Raw genomic sequence first — 19,090 nt, 5'->3', positions numbered from 1 at the left:
TTTAATACAAAAAACGTCAACCTTCAAATAATCATGTACAGTTATGCACTCAATACTTGGTCGGGAATCCTTTGGCAGAAATGACTGCAACAATGCGGCGTGGCATGGAGGCAATCAGTCTGTGGCACTGCTGAGGTCTTATGGAGGTCCAGGATGCTTCGATAGCGGCCTTTAGCTCATCCAGAGTGTTGGGTCTTGAGTCTCTCAACGTTCTCTTCACAATATCCCACAGATTCTCTATGGGGTTCAGGTCAGGAGAGTTGGCAGGCCAATTGAGCACAGTGATACCATGGTCAGTAAACCATTTACCAGTGGTTTTGGCACTGTGAGCAGGTGCCAGGTCGTGCTGAAAAATGAAATCTTCATCTCCATAAAGCTTTTCAGCAGATGGAAGCATGAAGTGCTCCAAAATCTCCTGATAGCTAGCTGCATTGACCCTGCCCTTGATAAAACACAGTGGACCAACACCAGCAGCTGACACGGCACCCCAGACCATCACTGACTGTGGGTACTTGACACTGGACTTCTGGGATTTTGGCATTTCCTTCTCTCCAGTCTTCCTCCAGACTCTGGCACCTTGATTTCCGAATGACATGCAGAATTTGCTTTCATCTGAAAAAAGTACTTTGGACCACTGAGCAACAGTCCAGTGCTGCTTCTCTGTAGCCCAGGTCTGGGGAATGCGGCACCTGTAGCCCATTTCCTGCACACGCCTGTGCACGGTGGCTCTGGATGTTTCTACTCCAGACTCAGTCCACTGCTTCCGCAGGTCCCCCAAGGTCTAGAATCGGCCCTTCTCCACAATCTTCCTCAGGGTCCGGTCACCTCTTCTCGTTGTGCAGTGTTTTCTGCCACACTTTTTCCTTCCCACAGACTTCCCACTGAGGTGCCTTGATACAGCACTCTGGGAACAGCCTATTTGTTCAGAAATTTCTTTCTGTGTCTTACCCTCTTGCTTGAGGGTGTCAATAGTGGCCTTCTGGACAGCAGTCAGGTCGGCAGTCTTACCCATGATTGGGGTTTTGAGTGATGAACCAGGCTGGAAGTTTTAAAGGCCTCAGGAATCTTTTGCAGGTGTTTAGAGTTAACTCGTTGATTCAGATGATTAGGTTCATAGCTCGTTTAGAGACCCTTTTAATGATATGCTAATTTTGTGAGATAGGAATTTTGGGTTTTCATGAGCTGTATGCCAAAATCATCCGTATTAAGACAATAAAAGACCTGAAATATTTCAGTTAGTGTGCAATGAATCTAAAATATATGAATGTTAAATTTTCATCACGACATTATGGAAAATAATGAACTTTATCACAATATGCTAATATTTTGAGAAGCACCTGTACAGCACCCTCCACATTTATCGGCTTCCCTGGTAAAGATAAGTAAAAAAGCCGTAAAATAAATTATTTGTTCACACATCGTTCACTAAAAACCTTTTTTTTAAAAACCCTTTTGAGTACATTTATTCAGAGGGGACAAAACATGCTATGAAATGATTTAAACTGTTTATGTATTTTACAAAATTACTGGTGCAACAATATCTAAAAGCAGTAAGACAGTCATTATTTCTAGTGTGTGTTCAATTCAAGCAAACATCAATATACTTAATGAGGAAGTAGTCAGGTTATCACCTGAACCCATGTCAAGATACTTTACAGCTGCATTGAAAGTGGAGGACATACATAATACTGATTATTGAAAATATTAGTATGGTGTTGCTGACTAGGACCTTGTTTTCTTTGTGTTATTTATAAAATATCTTGATTTGGAATTTGAGAGAAATAGAGTGGTTTTTACAGTAATGTAAAAAATAGGACATATTTGGACATGTGGATATTTAATATAAATGTTAATACAAAAAAAAATAAGTCGTATAATGCCACAATAAAAATAGAATAAAAGACGTGTTAAATACCTGTAAAATCTACTAAACAGAAGCAATTTTTAGTGAGGGATAATTCAGACAATCCCACATTCATTCAGACTTAATAGTTACAATTACACACATGAATGACACATCAGGTGCATGTGATTAGAATATTACTTAGCATTTTGAAGGAGGTTTAGCCTATTTAAACCTCAGATATTTAGTTTTGTGCTCCTAACTGTTAAAGTGAAAGAGAGTGAACATCATGGTGAGATCTTAAGAGATATCTCAGTCCTTCAGAAAGAAGACTGTAGCAGCTTATGGGTCCGATAAGGGATTTAAAGATGTTTTAAAAGAATGTAAATCAGCCATTCCACTGCAGAGCTCTGGTGGTCCAAGTTAGTTCACCCTGAAAGCCGACTACAAGATGCTAAAAGAAGTCTTCAAAACAATAAAATGTCATCACAGAATCTACTGTATGACCTTGTTGTTGATGTAAAGATGAATGTCTGTACAATCAGAAAGATACTGCATAGGTTTAACATTGATGAGAGGTGTGCAAGGAGGAAGTCATTGCTCTCTGAGTAATCAGTTGATTCCTGTTACCCTTGGGTATAAACATGACCTGACATAGAAGCCCATTTATCTAACCTCTTTAAAATGGGAAAAACAAGAGGACCTAACTTTTACGTATGGGAGATGTGGGTTAATCTTTATTAGAAGAGATATGGCTGCAAGAAAATACTTACTTACCTAAAGATGCCTATATCCACAGTCAGAGCAATTATTAAGAGCTTTAAAACTACATGAACTGGAGGATAGAAAGTTCAACAGATCGATAAAAATTGTCAGTGTGAGATTATGCAGCTTCAACAGAAGATTAATTAATTTAAGGCTTTTTACACATCTTTACCACAGGGAAATAAATGTTAAAGGCACTGTTTACATATATCCAAATGTTGATTTTAAATTAAATTAAATTGGGACAGTAATAGAATGAATGTTACAAACATTACAAATATAAAACTTGAAAGAATGTCAAAAATACAGATTAACCAGAAACACCAGCACCTGTGACGCAGGATATGTCCTGCTACATCCTCCCCGCTGGTCCAAGAATGAACTGGACACAAGAAAGATCCTCCTGCAGACAACACTCAAATAAACAAGCTGCATCCTTGATTTTTTCCCTTGAAAGTCCCTTCAGATCTGTAGAGACTACATAATGTGTTCATTTAATAGCCCATTGAGTTCAAGTCACCTGATGCTGCCTTGTAATGAATAATCAATGGTCAGATAATGAGTCTGTAACTGATCTCATTGAATAATAGCGATGTCTGGTGGATATATCTTCTTATCTTTAAGTATGGCCTTCTTTAAATTAGTTGATAAAAAGCTACAAACCAACCAGCAAGTTCACTTGCTTTAAAAATAAATAAATAAAATGTCAAACTCATTATACAAAAAAATACATTTCTCAAAATCCATTTAATTTACAATCACATCCCTGCCTTTTATGCAGGGTTTTGGCATTTTTTTCCTAAAATATAAATACTTTAAATTTGCAGGGTGTAATGTCTTGCAAGTGAAACATGCACCTCACCATCAAAGCAGTGCACGTGCAACACAATGTTCGCCTTCTTTCTGTTGGCCGTCCACTCCAGCAGTGACAGTGGATAGGTCCGCACAGCTTCGGGGAAGGAGCCTGAGCTCTGCTGCATCTTCTGATTGGCTTGGATGAGTCTGTGCTGCAGTAACACTTGGCAGCCAGCAGGGGCATGATCTGACACAAACCTGACCAATGATTTATAAAATGAGGGTATACGTTAAAGAGCCCTTTAATTCGAGACATTGTCCTTTGATAACATAAATAGGTTTTAACGTTAATTGAAACATGCTATGCATTGTTGCTTTACTTCAGCTTCTGTCTTTCTAAAGACCCTCCCTATAAGGGCAAGCCTCCCTGATTGGTCAACTTATTTTTTAAATAATAGCATGGCCTGAGGTAGCTGTCAACGTTTTATTTGTCTTATCAAAATAACAAAACTTCTTAGGGGGGTTGGTTTCTCACTTCAGTAGATGTTTCTCCATCTTGGGTGATGGGGCGAAGCTGCAAACGCACGCCAACAGCAGCAGCCAGCCTCTCTCTGCATTTTCAGAGTTTGTGTTTCTCCAAACCTGATTGACGACCTGAGCCAGGATCTCGTCTCGTAAACCCGCTGATGTCAGACCCCTTTGGATGATGTAATTCCCAAACAAGTTTTCCTGAGCCCCGTTCAGGTGAGGATCCCCCATAAACCGCAAAACCTGAAGAAGCCAGAACAAAGTCAATCATGTAAACTGTCACCCTTTCTGTCACTATGTTAGTTAGATATTACTTTCTTTTTTTTTTTTTTTTTTTTGTAAAGTTTTAAGCAGATCTGTCATTGGTGTGTAGTCGTGCAGAACAAGAAAAATTCACATTGCTGTGTGTGAAACTGTAAAATCGTGCCATTATAAAGTGCAAAAAAAGGCAAAAAAATAAAATAAAATATTAGTAAAACAGATCAGCTACAACTATTAACATTTACTTTTCCTTCCCATAGAAGGTACTCCTGGATCAGTGCTTCTTTGTTCTCTTTGTGTTTCTGTTCTCACAAACCCCCAGTCAGTCGTGACAGATGGCCGCTCACACTGAGCCTCGTTCTGCTGGAGGTTTCTTCCTGTTAAAAGGGAGTTTTTCCTCTCCACTGTCGCTACATGCATGCTCAGTATGAGGAATTGCTGCAAAGTCAATGCCAGTGACTGTCCACTGTCTCTACATGCTCATCCAGGAGGAGTGAATGCTACAAGTCCCCAACTCAATGTAATCTACTGGGTTTTTGCAAATAGAAAAACTTTTTAACTAATTTGAATAAATAACTGAATCTGACTGCACTGTTCGATAGTTAGGATTAATTGGAATGTATGTACCTGACTTGAAATCTGTATGATTCAATTGAACTGACTTTGTGAAGTGCCTTGAGACTACATGTGTTGTGAATTGGTGCTATATAAATAAAATTGAATTGAACTGAATTGAAACTTGAGTCTACCATGTTAAAAAGCTCCAGAGCCTCCTTTCTGAGGTCGTCCTCCACCTTGGTTAGAGGTAACTCCAGAGGGGCCATAAGCATCCCAAATTTTGGTTCCTGCAACAAAAAAACATGTTAAGTTTTATAACCCTGAACTGAACACAATTTGACCAATCCAGAAGAGATTTTGGTCTCTGGTAGACCAAAATGTGGTAAACTACCAAAACAAAGAGGTACTGTATGGACCTGCACTTCTGTGTAAAAGTATTTACAATCCCGGAAATTATCCATATTTTGTCTCTCTATGATCAGTTACTTAAATGTACTTTATCAGCATATTTTACAAATAGAAATTCACATTTATACTCAGCCCGTTTTAATTTTATACCTTTAAATAAAATCCGGTTCATTGAACTGCCTTCCAAAATAATTAAATCAGTAAATAAAGTCCAGTTGAGTTTAATTTAATCTTAGTACAAATCCAGCCGCTCTGTGAAGGCCTCAGAGGTTTACTGAAGAACATTAGTGAACAAACAGCATATTGTAGTCCAAGGAGCAAAGCATACAGGTCAGAGGTCAAACTTAAATATGAACATGTTGAATCCTTTGTGAGTGCGACACAACTGCAAACAACTTCTACCAAGAGATGGCCTTCCACCTATACTGGCAGACCTGGAAAGGAGATCAAATATTTAAAGAATTAGCCAAGAGGCCCATGGTATCTCTGGAGGAGCTGCAGGGAACAACAGCTCAATTCTGTTAGTCTTTCACTCCACCAATTCAAGTGTGTAAAATGAAAGTCATTGTTAAAAGCAAGCTATAAAAACTATTTAAAGTTTGCCACAAGCCATGCAGGCAACAAAACAAATGTGAAGGTGTTTGGGTCAGATGAGACTAGAACTCAAAGACTTTTTGCCTACATGTAAATGGTGACATATGACAAAAATTAACACTGCACATCACCCTGAATACAACATCCTCATTCCAAAACATGGTGGTGGCAGCATCATGATGTGTTGATGATTTTATTCACCAGGGACAGGTAAGCTTATCAAATGCGATGAGAATATGGCTGGAGCTAAATACAGGGCTATCCTGGAAGAAAACTTGTTAGAGACCAACAATGAGTGGGTATTTCACACAGCACTGCAGTTTGTACCTAAAAATCAGCCATATTGTGAGGATGTTGATGCACATCTTACCCTGAAGTGGACCTGTACATAGCGGTAAAAAGGGTAGTTGTTGATGTCCAGAGGCAAAGTGAGCTGAGCATCTTCCTGGATGTGAGGAGCCTGAAGCAAGGCCAAACAGTCCGCATGCAGCTCCCTCCTGACTGAGGTGATGTTGAGGCAAGACAGAACCAAAAAGATTACTCACAGAGTCCTTGTGCCACCAGAAAGCTGACCAGACAAGTTATTATGGCCTTATTCAAAGATGCCATTAAGGCTAATTTGTTTTCCATCATATTGGTTAATTTATTAGTTTGATCATGCACCTTTAAAGAGCAGCACAGAGTCCTGTCAGACTTTTAGTGCATGAATTATAAGTTCATCATCTGATGAACAGTTAATGTAGATGAACATCTACCCACCTGATGCTGTCTGCAGTAGAGCACCCAGTTCTGCAGGAATCACAAGATGTGTTACATTAACCACTTCCCGCTTTGTCAGCTCCTGAAAGAGTGGATCAGTTTTTTTTTCTTTTGTGTTAAAAACTAAACAAATTAAGACAGCTTTCCCTTGCACACTACAAAGGGAAAAAACATATTTATTAATATATAAAGTATGTTATTTAAGTGTGGTGTAAGTTCTGGGTAAGCATCCATCCTACCATCTCTCTCTTCCTTCTTTCTTCTTCAGCTTTTCTCTTAGCTTCAAACTTCATCTGAAAACAGATCACAAAAATATTTCCCCTTGTGACAATCAGATACAAAACAAACAAAACCTGAAAAAAAATATTTTGCATTTGTTTCCTAAAAACATATGCTTTCTGATTTTGAATGAAAAAAAGAGGGTGCATGTACCTTGATATATTGTTTGCGGTTGACATACATTCGCACATAAGAGCGGAACCGGACCAGACTCTCCCTCATTTTCACGTAGCGCTTCCTACGGAAGAGAATGATGACCAGAATCATAAATACATTTATCCAATTCTGCAAATAACTAGCAAACCTTTGCTGGACATAACAGCATGCATCTCAACTTCCTTCATACCTCCCGGTTCAAGCTACAATTGACCCAGAGACACTACCGGGCTAACAAGCTTGTGTCATGTATCAGATGTTGTGCTATGTTTGTTACCTTAATATCCAATTGCAATGTTTTGCAAAAGTGTTCACACCCCTTGAAGTTTTCATATTTTGTCACCTTACGATGTATTTTATTTGTATTTTAGTTGGTGACTGACACAAAGTAGAGAAAGCCTAGGAAGTGGAAAGAAAATGTGTGCATTAATATCCGTCCCCACTAAGTTAAACCTCCTTTTGCTGTTTTGCTTCATCTAGAAGCTGATTTCTGTGTCCATTTGTCTTTGCAAAGTAACTGGAGCTTAGAAATAGTAAATGGACAGCATCTGTAAAGACCATATTTCTGCCTCAGATTCTCAAATGGATTTAGGTGTGGACTTTGACCACACCATTCTATAACGCATATAAACATTTGAGTTTAGCTTTGGCTGCATGTTGTTGCTGTCCTGCAGAGAGCTAGACCTCCGCCCCAGTCACAAGTTATTTATGCCACTAATAGGTGTTTTGTTGCATGTTTTTAGCTCTACAGGTCCTTCTCAAAATATTAGCATATTGTGATAAAGTTCATTGTTTTCCATAATGTCATGATGAAAATTTAACATTCATATATTTTAGATTCATTGCACACTAACTGAAATATTTCAGGTCTTTTATTGTCTTAATACGGATGATTTTGGCATACAGCTCATGAAAACCCAAAATTCCTATCTCACAAAATTAGCATATCATTAAAAGGGTCTCTAAACGAGCTATGAACCTAATCATCTGAATCAACGAGTTAACTCTAAACACCTGCAAAAGATTCCTGAGGCCTTTAAAACTCCCAGCCTGGTTCATCACTCAAAACCCCAATCATGGGTAAGACAGCTGACCTCACTGCTGTCCAGAAAGCCACTATTGACACCCTCAAGCAAGAGGGTAAGACACAGAAAGACATTTCTGAACAAATAGGCTGTTCCCAGAGTGCTGTATCAAGGCACCTCAGTGGGAAGTCTGTGGGAAGGAAAAAGTGTGGCAGAAAACGCTGCACAACGAGAAGAGGTGACCGGACCCTGAGGAAGATTGTGGAGAAGGGCCGATTCCAGACCTTGGGGGACCTGCGGAAGCAGTGGACTGAGTCTGGAGTAGAAACATACAGAGCCACCGTGCACAAGCGTGTGCAGGAAATGGGCTACAGGTGCCGCATTCCCCAGGTCAAGCCACTTTTGAACCAGAAACAGCGGCAGAAGCGCCTGACCTGGGCTACAGAGAAGCAGCACTGGACTGTTGCTCAGTGGTCCAAAGTACTTTTTTCAGATGAAAGCAAATTCTGCATGTCATTCGGAAATCAAGGTGCCAGAGTCTGGAGGAAGACTGGGGAGAAGGAAATGCCAAAATGCCAGAAGTCCAGTGTCAAGTACCCACAGTCAGTGATGGTCTGGGGTGCCGTGTCAGCTGCTGGTGTTGGTCCACTGTGTTTTATCAAGGGCAGGGTCAATGCAGCTAGCTATCAGGAGATTTTGGAGCACTTCATGCTTCCATCTGCTGAAAAGCTTTATGGAGATGAAGATTTTATTTTTCATCACAACCTGGCACCTGCTCACAGTGCCAAAACCACTGGTAAATGGTTTACTGATCATGGTATCACTGTGCTCAATTGGCCTGCCAACTCTCCTGACCTGAACCCCATAGAGAATCTGTGGGATATTGTGAAGAGAACGTTGAGAGACTCAAGACCCAACACTCTGGATGAGCTAAAGGCCGCTATCGAAGCATCCTGGGCCTCCATAAGACCTCAGCAGTGCCACAGGCTGATTGCCTCCATGCCACGCCGCATTGAAGCAGTCATTTCTGCCAAAGGATTCCCGACCAAGTATTGAGTGCATAACTGTAGATGATTATTTGAAGGTTGACGTTTTTTGTATTAAAAACACTTTTCTTTTATTGGTCGGATGAAATATGCTAATTTTGTGAGATAGGAATTTTGGGTTTTCATGAGCTGTATGCCAAAATCATCTGTATTAAGACAATAAAAGACCTGAAATATTTCAGTTAGTGTGCAATGAATCTAAAATATATGAATGTTAAATTTTCATCATGACATTATGGAAAATAATGAACTTTATCACAATATGCTAATATTTTGAGAAGGACCAGTATTTATCTTCTAATCAGCTCTGACCAGCATCTCTGTCCCTGCTGAAGAAGGCTTCCCCCCATCATGATGCTGCCAGCATCGTTTTTTTTATTGTGGGGATGGTTTGTTAAGGTTTAAGTGCAGTGTTAGCTTTCTGTAAGACAGAGTTTTGCATTTGCGCCAGAAAGTAAATTTTTGGTCTCATATAAAATCTTCAGATTGCCTTTTTAATAATGTTTAATTTATTTTCCACATGGATTGTGGTAAACTTAAATGAGACATTTTAAGGATTTCTTTCAACAATGGCTTTTTCTTGGCCCTCATTCATAAAGGGCAGATTTATGGAGTGAACAACTAACAATTGTCTTGTCAAATGATTTCACACCTGAGCTGTGGCCCTCTGCAGCTTTTCCAGAGTTACCCTAGGTCTCTTGGCTACTTCTCTGATTAATGCTTTTCTAAGTAGGTTTTCAGTTGGCGGACTGGACAGTGCTGTTTGAGATTTTCTCCACATCTTTCTTCCTGACTTGTCTGCGGTTTTCCTTGGTCTTCATGATGATGTTTGTTCTTTAATTTTCTCAATCAAAGCTCTGAGGCCTTCACAAAACAGCTGGATTTATACTGAGGTTAAATTACACGCAGATTGACTCTGTTTACTAATTAGGTGACCCAAGAAGGCAGTTAGTTGTACTGGAGTATCAGAGTAAAGGGGGTGGAACACAAATGCACCTCGCACTTTTCAGATTATTATTTGCAAATAAATTTGAAAAGTATATGATTTTCTTTCTGCTTACATTTATTGTCCATCACACAAAATGCCCCTATATATTGAAGATTGTAGTTGCAGCTGAACAAAATGGGGGAAAGTTTGCTTTTTTAAGGTGCTGTACGTTTAAAATGTTAATGTCACATCTCACCTAAGAAGATAGCCCCGGCACTGGGCCTGAAACCCGATGATTTTTTTACGGAAGGCAGCGAAGCGTTTCCTGACAAAGAACATGCGGGCGTAACGCTGCAAAGTGAGAGCAGCAAGCTCTCGGGATCTCTCTCGTTTGCACTCCAACAGCTGGTAGATGTCTTCCTTTAAAAACAGCTGCCATTTACACACACAAACACACAAATCACCTTTAAATACACGGGCAATCTCAAAAAAAGGACATTAGTTTGCCCTTTACATAAATATTGGGCATAATTAAGGAATTATGGCATCACAGAAAACTTTATTTCCAATATAATAATGCTGTTGCACCAGGTTGCAGTACTGTTTCTTGTTCAGATGGTGTATCTCACCTTAGTGACACCAATGTAGAAGGCTCCTGGTCGGAGGGGACACAGTTTACTCAACATAATTATGCAGTTTTCTTCGTTTGCTGCTGGTGCCTGTTTAAGCCCAACCAGAGACTTGTACCTGAAAAAAATTACACCAATGGGAAAAATAAACTACACCCAATTGCTTGTAGAACCACCAGTGCTTGTTTTTGATATAGACCATAGTGGCCGTTGCCCAGGCCGTCATTAGGAAGAGAAGCACCTGATAAAAAATATGTAACTTATCTCTCAGTTCTCTAGTAGACAAGTTTAATATTTTTATTTTGAATGTGGAGTTGACGGGTAGTTGGCATCCTTGTGTGTTGGGTAGACGTCCCCTGATCGCTGCAGAGAACAACGAGACTAGCTGAGGTCTTTATGTGAAACTGCACTACATTTTATCCCCACCCAGTTTCTTCTTCCTCACTTTAACTGATGAGGGGGGTGCAGAGGGAGGGGCTCATCAAGCAAGACATTCAAGTGAGAGCCGCCAGTGAGAAGAAGTCTTCTCTCTAACCTTATCAATCACTTTCAAATTTGAACTTCGACCACTATTCGTAACAACGTTGTCTCAGTTTGCAGACAGCTGTATACGCACTGCTCTGTTAAGGTTCCACCAGAGTGCAACAGTTAGGTTGAGTTTAAGGTTCTGTGGTAAATATGCTGCTCTGTTTGGGATCATTGTCTTGGTAAAGACCCGATATCACAAATGGGCACACATTTAGCTGTAGAATACGTTGGCATACAAGGACTGCAAGGTGCCCCGATTTTGCGCCTGCAAAACAAGCCCAAATCATCACCTCTTGAACAGTTAGTTCAAGTTAGTATGAGGCGTTGGATTTGATGTCCTTCCCAGATCAACATTCTGGCATCAGAGGTACAGTTGAAACCAGATATTTACAGCCGTATAAATAAACAAGCATTGTTTTTTTTCACATTATCTGACATTACATCAGGCTAACTTTTTCTGTTTTAGGTTAGTAGCCCACACACGTTTTCAGCACTGCCCACAGAGTTTCAACGGGACTGAGTTTAGGGGTTTATGATAACTTCCTGGCTGATCTCTTGACAGGTTGCATACTGGGATGGTGTTCTCAGGCTTGCAACCGTCTTCTTATTCTTCCAGATTTATTGATTTGGACAAATTCTTAGATTTTTATTTCATCAGACCACAAAACAACTCAAAAAATTACAGTCTTCATCCCTGAGGGTTTTTGCAAATGGTAATTTGACTTTTTATGTTCCTTTTGGACTAATGTCTTCAGGTCAGTAAAGGACGTGTTTCACTGTGCACAATGATACTCTCTTAGCAGCTTCAGTCAGCATCTTCACAAGGTCTTTTGCTTAAGTTCTGGGGTTGATAGGCACATTTTATACCACAACGCGTTCATATCTGGAGCCCGTCTCCATCTTCAACAATATGATAGCTGGACATTCTCATGGTAGTTACACATGCATGTAATTGTTTGAACAGATGAATGTGGGACTTTTAAGGCAGCTGGAAATTGCACCTAAGAATGGATAAGACCTGTGGAGGTCCACCATTCTCTTCCAGATATCTTGTCTGATTTGTTACAACTGGTGTTTTTGTACATTAATTAGTACTTTTATGCAAAAATGTCTTCTGAGGGCCACTAAAGATAGCTAAAGTATCATAGCTCTAAGTGATTCTAGATATCCAGGCCTCTGTGTGTATCTTACCTGAAGAGAAAGATGTAGAATGGCATTCTGACCGGATAGCCCTCTCTGCGGATCCTGATGGTCTCCAGGACCCCGGAGTGTCGCAGCTGGCTGCTGACCAGTTCGTCCTCAAACACGGCTGGTCGCTGTTCACAGTTGCGCATTCATAAATACACTGATTTATGTCTACATGCATCAAGAGACCAGAAATGCACAATTTCTGATGGTGTACCTTCATATTATTTGGCTTAATGCAGCGAACAAAAAAAGGGTTGGACCTGAAATGAAAGAATGAAAAGGTTATCAATGTTATCAAATATCAGCTTGTTTTCCTTGTAATCTAAGCTAGTGTAATTATTTTGACCCTTGACATGGTCTTTGAGTAAATACAGCACGTCTTTTCACCTCTCCATCTTTTCCACAAGCTCCAGCAGGGACTGTTGGAACTTGCTGCTGACGGTGGGTGGCTGGTACTTCCTGGTGACTGAGCTGCTCTTCCTCATGTGGCCTCCTCTCTGCTGACCAAGGGAGGCTGCATGAGCCAGGAACAGGTTTGACACCATCTACGGACAGAAACATAATCACACTTATACTACTGTCAGCAACTGACTTCTGAGTGTACTTTTTATGTATTTTTTTAAAGAATTTTTTCTGAACTCACCTTGTTTCTGCTCTGAATGAACAGGTCCAGAACTTCCTGTCGGACCTGATCATAGTTCTTATCAAGGAACTTATAAACCTGGGTCAGAGACATCTTACATTATTAAATGATTAAACTTTCAGTCTCTCAGTTCACCATTTTTGTCCAAAACAAAGCATTAGGCAGAACATTTAAGAAAATAAAAATAAAGAGCTAATGTATCAACTCCATATTTAGCACCTATGGCATGCATATTTCCACATTTAAACTTTCATGTATGTTTTCAGTGTTACAAACCAACACAAAGTATTGCGTTATTGTGAAGTAGAAGGAAAATGATACATTGTTCACAGCATTTTTTACAATTAAAAACGTGAAAAGTGTGGTGTGTATTTGTATTCAGCTCCCTTTTACTCACATACTTATAAATAAAATGCAGTGCAACCAAATATTCTAAAAGGTCCCCTAATTAGCAAATAGGGTCCACTTGTACCTAATTTAACCTCTGTATACTCCGTAACTGTTTTGCGAAGGCTTCAGACATTGGTTTAATTTAATTCAAAAATTACAGACAACATTAGTAAACAAACTGCATGGCAGGCCTGGCAAGGAGGGCATTAATCAAAGAAGCAAGAAGACCATGGTAACTCTGGAGGAGCTGCAGAGATTTATGGAAGAAGAAAACCATTTAAAAAAAAAAAAACATGAGAGGTCCTGTCTGCAATTTGCCACAGGCTATGTAAGACAACCCTGATCCCAGGGACCCACTGTCAAACATGTGGAAGAAGGTGCTCTGGTCAGTTGAGAACAAAATTAAGCTTTCTGAAAACACCATTTATTTGCTGAAACATGGTGGTGGCAGCATCATGCTGTGGGGATGTTTTTCTTTAGCAGGGCAAGGAAGCTGGTCAGAGTTGATGGCAAGATGGAAATATAGGGAATTCCTGGGAAAAAAAAACTATTAGAGGTTACAAAAGACATGAGACAGGGGCAGAGGTTGCCTTTCCAACAAGACAGCAACCCTAAGTGTACAGCCTGAGTTGCAATGGTGTGGTTTAGATCGAAGCCTTAAACATAAATGTACAACGTTTGCAGCTTAGATTTGCAGCTGTAATTGCAGTAAAAGGTAGTTCTACAAAGTTGGCTCCAGGGACTGAATACAAATGCATGCTACACTGTTCAGAAATGTGTAAAGTTTTGGAAAACAATGAATCCTTCTTCTTCAACTTTACAACTTTGCATTATGACATAAACTCCTAGTTAAGTTAAAAGCAATAAAAAAAACAAAATAAAAAAATATTTTGGATGTAAAATATAATTAGAATTTGTCCTTTGCCACCATGAAAATGTGCAGCCTTCTGTGACAATCCAAACCAATGAAATACAGAACTACAAAGTATAGTTCTAAAATATCTAATGGATGATCAATGAGCTCAGTACCTGATAGGTGACCCGACCAGCAAAATGCTTGATGGTGAACTCTGGGAGCGGCATCTTTGGCTTCATATACAGCGGATTGTGGCCATGGTGATAGTGACATTTCTGTAGAAAAGTGTGGTCTGTTGCCTGGCAACAAATTAGCAGGATTTTAACCGAGCATTTATATCTGAGTATATGTTACAGGGTGCTGAGGGCTCCGTGCTGGTGTAGCAATCCTCACCTGGGGAAAACAGCTCTGGTCATCCAGAATCCTCAATATCCCATGAGGCTTAGCGGCGATGAGGTCAATGCAGGGTTGGTTGTCATTGAAAGTAATGTCCTGCCATGGGATCTGCTCTCTGCTGTACTCCTCCTGCAGGGGGATCAGATGCAGTGCAAAATGCCACTTTCAATGTTTTTACACTACGAATAAGATCAATTTTATTCATTCTGCTGATGTTTCAGATCTGAGTTTGTCATGAAGACTGTGAGTGAAATTGAGCCAATCTGCAGGTGTGATGTGAACTCACCAGTTCCTCCCTGAACACGATCCTGTTGAAGAAGAATTGCAGGTATTCGTTTGCATAATTAATGCAAAGCTGCTCGAAGCTGTTAAAAGCCAGATCCTGTTGCCACAAACACACAGCAGGTGATTCTTTATGTCTAACCTTCTTATGTGATGATTATTTAATATGTTATCTCTAATGTTGAACACAGAGCATGAAAGTTAGAGACCGGTGTGTGGTTCTGTAGATCTGTGTGATGAGTACGCAGCAGGTTTCCCAACACTGAGCAAGCCCTTATTCACATGTAGAACTGTGTACAGTCCATTAGGACTAAAAGTTAGAAACTGTTCTAATGAGCCACATACTGTATATAAAACTTCAGGCAGTTTCATTTGTGTTTGTTTCTCCTTAAAGATAAAAAAAAACACAACACTTGCTTACCTCGAATCCATAAATGTCCAGAATAGAGATGGAGAGGCTGTGTTGGCGAGGGTACACCTGAGCGTTAATCCTTTCCGTTAACCATTGGAAGATAAGCGAGTACAGAATCTTGGCAACAGCGTCTCTGGAGAACGGAAAACAAAAGCTGATTTAATATGAATCTATATTCAGTTGGGTTATACGTAAACTGTTAGGGTTGGGTTTTGTTGGTGATTTTCTCTCACCTAGCATCTACGGCATTTTCTACACTCAGAGGGCTGTAGATTTTATCCCTCATTGTCTCCTGCAAAGAAAATAGCATTGCATGCAATCACACCCCGTTAGGGATTAAGTTGACACATTTCACTTAACTTTAACAGGGTGGGCCACTATTCCTGCTGCACTGCTGACTTTATTTTCCCATTTTCCCAATTTTTTTAGCATTCCCTCCTTCTCCTCTTCTTCATCACACGTTTTGCTTCCTGTCAGCTCTTCTGCCTCACTTCTGCTCTACCTCATCTCTGTGAGGGCTGAGATAAAGAGCGCTTTGAAATTTGAGGGCTTCCTTTGCCAAAATCCACTTGACCAGCACATGCTCTCTTAATGTGCACACACTTCCAGCCTAAGGAAAGAGCCGGTAGCACTGACTCCTCTCCTGTTACACCTTTGTAATTAGAGTTTGAATAATGCAAACGGCTCTTGTCTTCTGTATATAAGCATGTGCTTGTGGTAGACATAAGATTTTTCCCTCTTTTTCTCTCTCCTCTGTCATCACCATCACTTTCTACAATGATCGGATTGGACAAACTGGGCTGACATGAAGGGAGCCTTTATATTTTACAAAAAAATATTTTTTTTTTAGGATTAGGCTCATGGATTCAATGTGCAAGTGGCTATACTGAACATCTGAAGAAGGTCTGAAGAAGGTTCAAGCTTTTACTCAACAGAAAAGTGGATCTACCTGGGGCAAAGAAGACAAAAGTTTTAACTACGTTACTGCTGGTTCAAAGGAGACAAAATCAGACTTCTTCCGGTTATCTGGAACTGTTTATGGTAATCAGCCAAATAATTGGATAAGTGGACAAGGTTTTTCATTGTGGACCAAGTAAAATTATAGCTCTGTTCTATAAACTCTAAATTAATACTAATACATCATTTCAACCAAAGGAATCAAAAAGACATTGGTTGTTTATTGGATCACTCTACAGATACGCAGACCTCAGCTGTTAACTGGTTAGATGTAAGTAGAAGAGTTCAAAAGATGTGTCCGAGCACCGAATATCTGCTGATAGACATAGAATCAGAATGAGGCCAAATTTCATCAAAGGCTTTTCTTTTCATATGATAAACCAAGTTCATGGCAGGACATCAGAAGTTAGAGATGCTTAATCAGAAAGGAAATCTTAACTTCTTCAATCGAATGCACATTTTGCTGTTTAAGTAGTCAAAAGTAAAATATTATGGTGGCTTTATTTTATGCTTGCTTTCTAGAAGAACAAGGGTATCAAAGTAAACATAAAGAGGCAATAACATGATGCGATACAGTGAGCACAGAGCAATAGTATTTATTCCCCTTGAACTTTACCACAATTTGTCAAGTCACAGCCATAAATTGTAAAGAAATGCATTTTATTGGTATTATGTGAAAAAACAACACAAAGGGTTGTATATACTGTAGTAAATGTGAAGTGGAAAAAAGGAAGAGCTTTTTTTACCAACGAATTTGAAAGAGGTGTGCTTATGTGTTGGGCCCCTTTACTTTAATATAATATATAACTATATGATATATTTATATATATATATATGATATATAAATCCAGTCCATCTGATTGCCTTCAGTAGTCACCTAACTAGTAAAAAAGTCCCTCCGGGAAGCAACTTTACTTCTGTATAGATACAGCTGTTCTGTGAAGTCCTCATAGGTTTGTTAGAGAACACTTGTGAAGTAGTACAAGACAGACTCCTGTCATCTGCAGAAATACTCGGATGATTCTGCAGTCGTGGGGTGGATCAGAGATGGACACGAAGCTGAGTACAGGAAGGTGGTGGACCGCTTTGTGGCATGGTGTGGAAACAATCATCTCATGTTGAACGTGACTAAAACAAAGGAGATGATTGTAGATTTTAAGAGAAACAGGAATAAGTCGAAAACTATTTCTATCATGGGAGAAGAGGTGGAGGTGGTGGAGGAGTATAAATACCTCTGTGTTCACCTGGACAACAGACTAGAGTGGAGATGCAACTGTGAAGCCATCTACAAGAAGGGACAGAGCAGACTGTACTTCTTGAGGAAGCTTAGGTCCTTTGGTGTTTGCAGCAAGATGCTGCATATCTTCTATAAGTCTGTTGTGGAAAGTGTGATCTCTTCTGCCATCATCTGCTGGGGAAGCAGCATCAGAGCCAGGGACTTAAAAAAGCTCATCAAGCTGATAAAGAAGGCTGGTTCTGTTCTGGGGACTCCTCTAAAACCTCTGGAGATCATTGTGGAAAGACGGATTCTTCATAAAATGAAGAACATTATGGAGAACCCTGAGCATCCTCTTCATGAGACTGTCCTACAACAACAGAGTGTCTTCAGTCAGAGGCTTCTTCAGATCTGCTGTAAGACGGAGCGCTACAGGAGATCCTTCCTGCCCACAGCCATCAGCATCTACAACGTTTCTTTGAAGAAACCTTCATAATGAGCTGCAACAACATTTAATTTACCTTTAGGTTTAATAAAGTATTTTTGAATTGAATTGAATAGTAAAGAAGAAGGAACACAGCAGATAGAAAGACAGGGATAAAGTTGTGGAAAATGGTTAGGTAGTAAAATTTTAGGTTGGGAATTTCTGCAACTCTGGAGGGTCTGCAGAGATCCACTGCTCAGATCAGAAAATCTGTTGACTGTTAGTTGTCCACTCAACATTTCTGCTAGAAGAATTCCTTAGTGAAAGAAAGCCATAAAACGTTCCCTCCCATATCGCATACAGGTCATTTAGGGGACACAGCAAACATGTTGAACAAGGTGCTCTGGTGGCCAAAACTGAACATTTTGGCCTACATGTAAAACACTGTGTATCCCAGAACTGCAATGAAATGGTTTAGAGCAAAGCAAATCTATGTGTTAGAATGGCCCAGTCAAAGTCCAGACATAATTCAGCAGAGAATTTGTGGTAAGGCTTGATAGTTGATGTTCAATGGTGCGCTTGATCTAATCTATTTTATAAAACCATGAATCACTTTCTTTACACTTCACAATAATGCACCGATTCATTCCACTTCCTGAGAAAGAACATTGAATTTTGTGGTAGTAACATAAAATTGTGAAAAGGCTAGCCTAATATAATCTAACTGGGCAAATATAACTGCTCAGTTTAAAATTCGACACAATCAGATTTATAGAAGCAGACCACTTTGCTGAAAAGATCCACCTAAGGAAACCAGGTGGACAAAACAACAATGGAAGTAGATCAGTGACAGCAGTTTGTTTCTTTTGTGTTTTTTTTCTCTCTGTGTGTAGGGGCAACACATGCTTCTCATTTGTGCCATATGAACCTGGCAGTCTACTTCAGAGGACTAAAGATGCCAAACAGTAATAACAAATCAGTAAGGAAATAAGGAGAATATATCATTTCTAACATATCTAAGAATGAAATATAAACTTCTACTAAAACAGGACATCCAACCCGGTTTGCTACTGACCGTAACTTTGTAAGTAATGGCTTTCTGTAGTCCTTCTGGTGATATCTGAAGCAGTTCTGCCACGACCCGGATCTCCTGTGCGCTCACCACTGACGCCACCTCCTGGCCATCAGCCACAGCAAGGAAAAAGAAAAATGTATTCAGTTTGT

The 19,090-nt window shown here is 39.8% G+C and overlaps 1 protein-coding gene across 1 annotated transcript in view; it reads right to left on the bottom strand.

Moving 5' to 3' along the window:
- Positions 1-19,090, bottom strand: part of LOC124864661 (unconventional myosin-XV-like) — a 79,412-nt gene that overhangs the window by 45,587 nt on the left and 14,735 nt on the right. The window contains exons 12-31 of the mRNA XM_047359524.1: positions 18,942-19,058; positions 15,503-15,561; positions 15,279-15,402; positions 14,862-14,957; positions 14,573-14,704; positions 14,353-14,478; positions 12,934-13,011; positions 12,678-12,835; positions 12,505-12,550; positions 12,294-12,418; positions 10,575-10,692; positions 10,202-10,377; positions 6,944-7,028; positions 6,751-6,804; positions 6,512-6,593; positions 6,123-6,253; positions 4,942-5,037; positions 3,939-4,174; positions 3,471-3,661; positions 2,939-3,011 (exon numbers count right to left, since the gene is read on the bottom strand). Of these exons, the coding sequence (XP_047215480.1) occupies positions 2,939-3,011; positions 3,471-3,661; positions 3,939-4,174; positions 4,942-5,037; positions 6,123-6,253; positions 6,512-6,593; positions 6,751-6,804; positions 6,944-7,028; positions 10,202-10,377; positions 10,575-10,692; positions 12,294-12,418; positions 12,505-12,550; positions 12,678-12,835; positions 12,934-13,011; positions 14,353-14,478; positions 14,573-14,704; positions 14,862-14,957; positions 15,279-15,402; positions 15,503-15,561; positions 18,942-19,058 (2,303 nt within the window). The remainder of the gene's footprint in view (positions 1-2,938; positions 3,012-3,470; positions 3,662-3,938; positions 4,175-4,941; positions 5,038-6,122; positions 6,254-6,511; positions 6,594-6,750; positions 6,805-6,943; positions 7,029-10,201; positions 10,378-10,574; positions 10,693-12,293; positions 12,419-12,504; positions 12,551-12,677; positions 12,836-12,933; positions 13,012-14,352; positions 14,479-14,572; positions 14,705-14,861; positions 14,958-15,278; positions 15,403-15,502; positions 15,562-18,941; positions 19,059-19,090) is intronic.

The sequence above is a fragment of the Girardinichthys multiradiatus genome, chromosome Y, assembly GCF_021462225.1.
Source record: "Girardinichthys multiradiatus isolate DD_20200921_A chromosome Y, DD_fGirMul_XY1, whole genome shotgun sequence".
NCBI classification, from domain to species: Eukaryota; Metazoa; Chordata; class Actinopteri; order Cyprinodontiformes; family Goodeidae; genus Girardinichthys; species Girardinichthys multiradiatus.
Note: the sequence above shows the minus strand (reverse complement) of the source record. Positions and strands in the feature narration are given on the sequence as shown.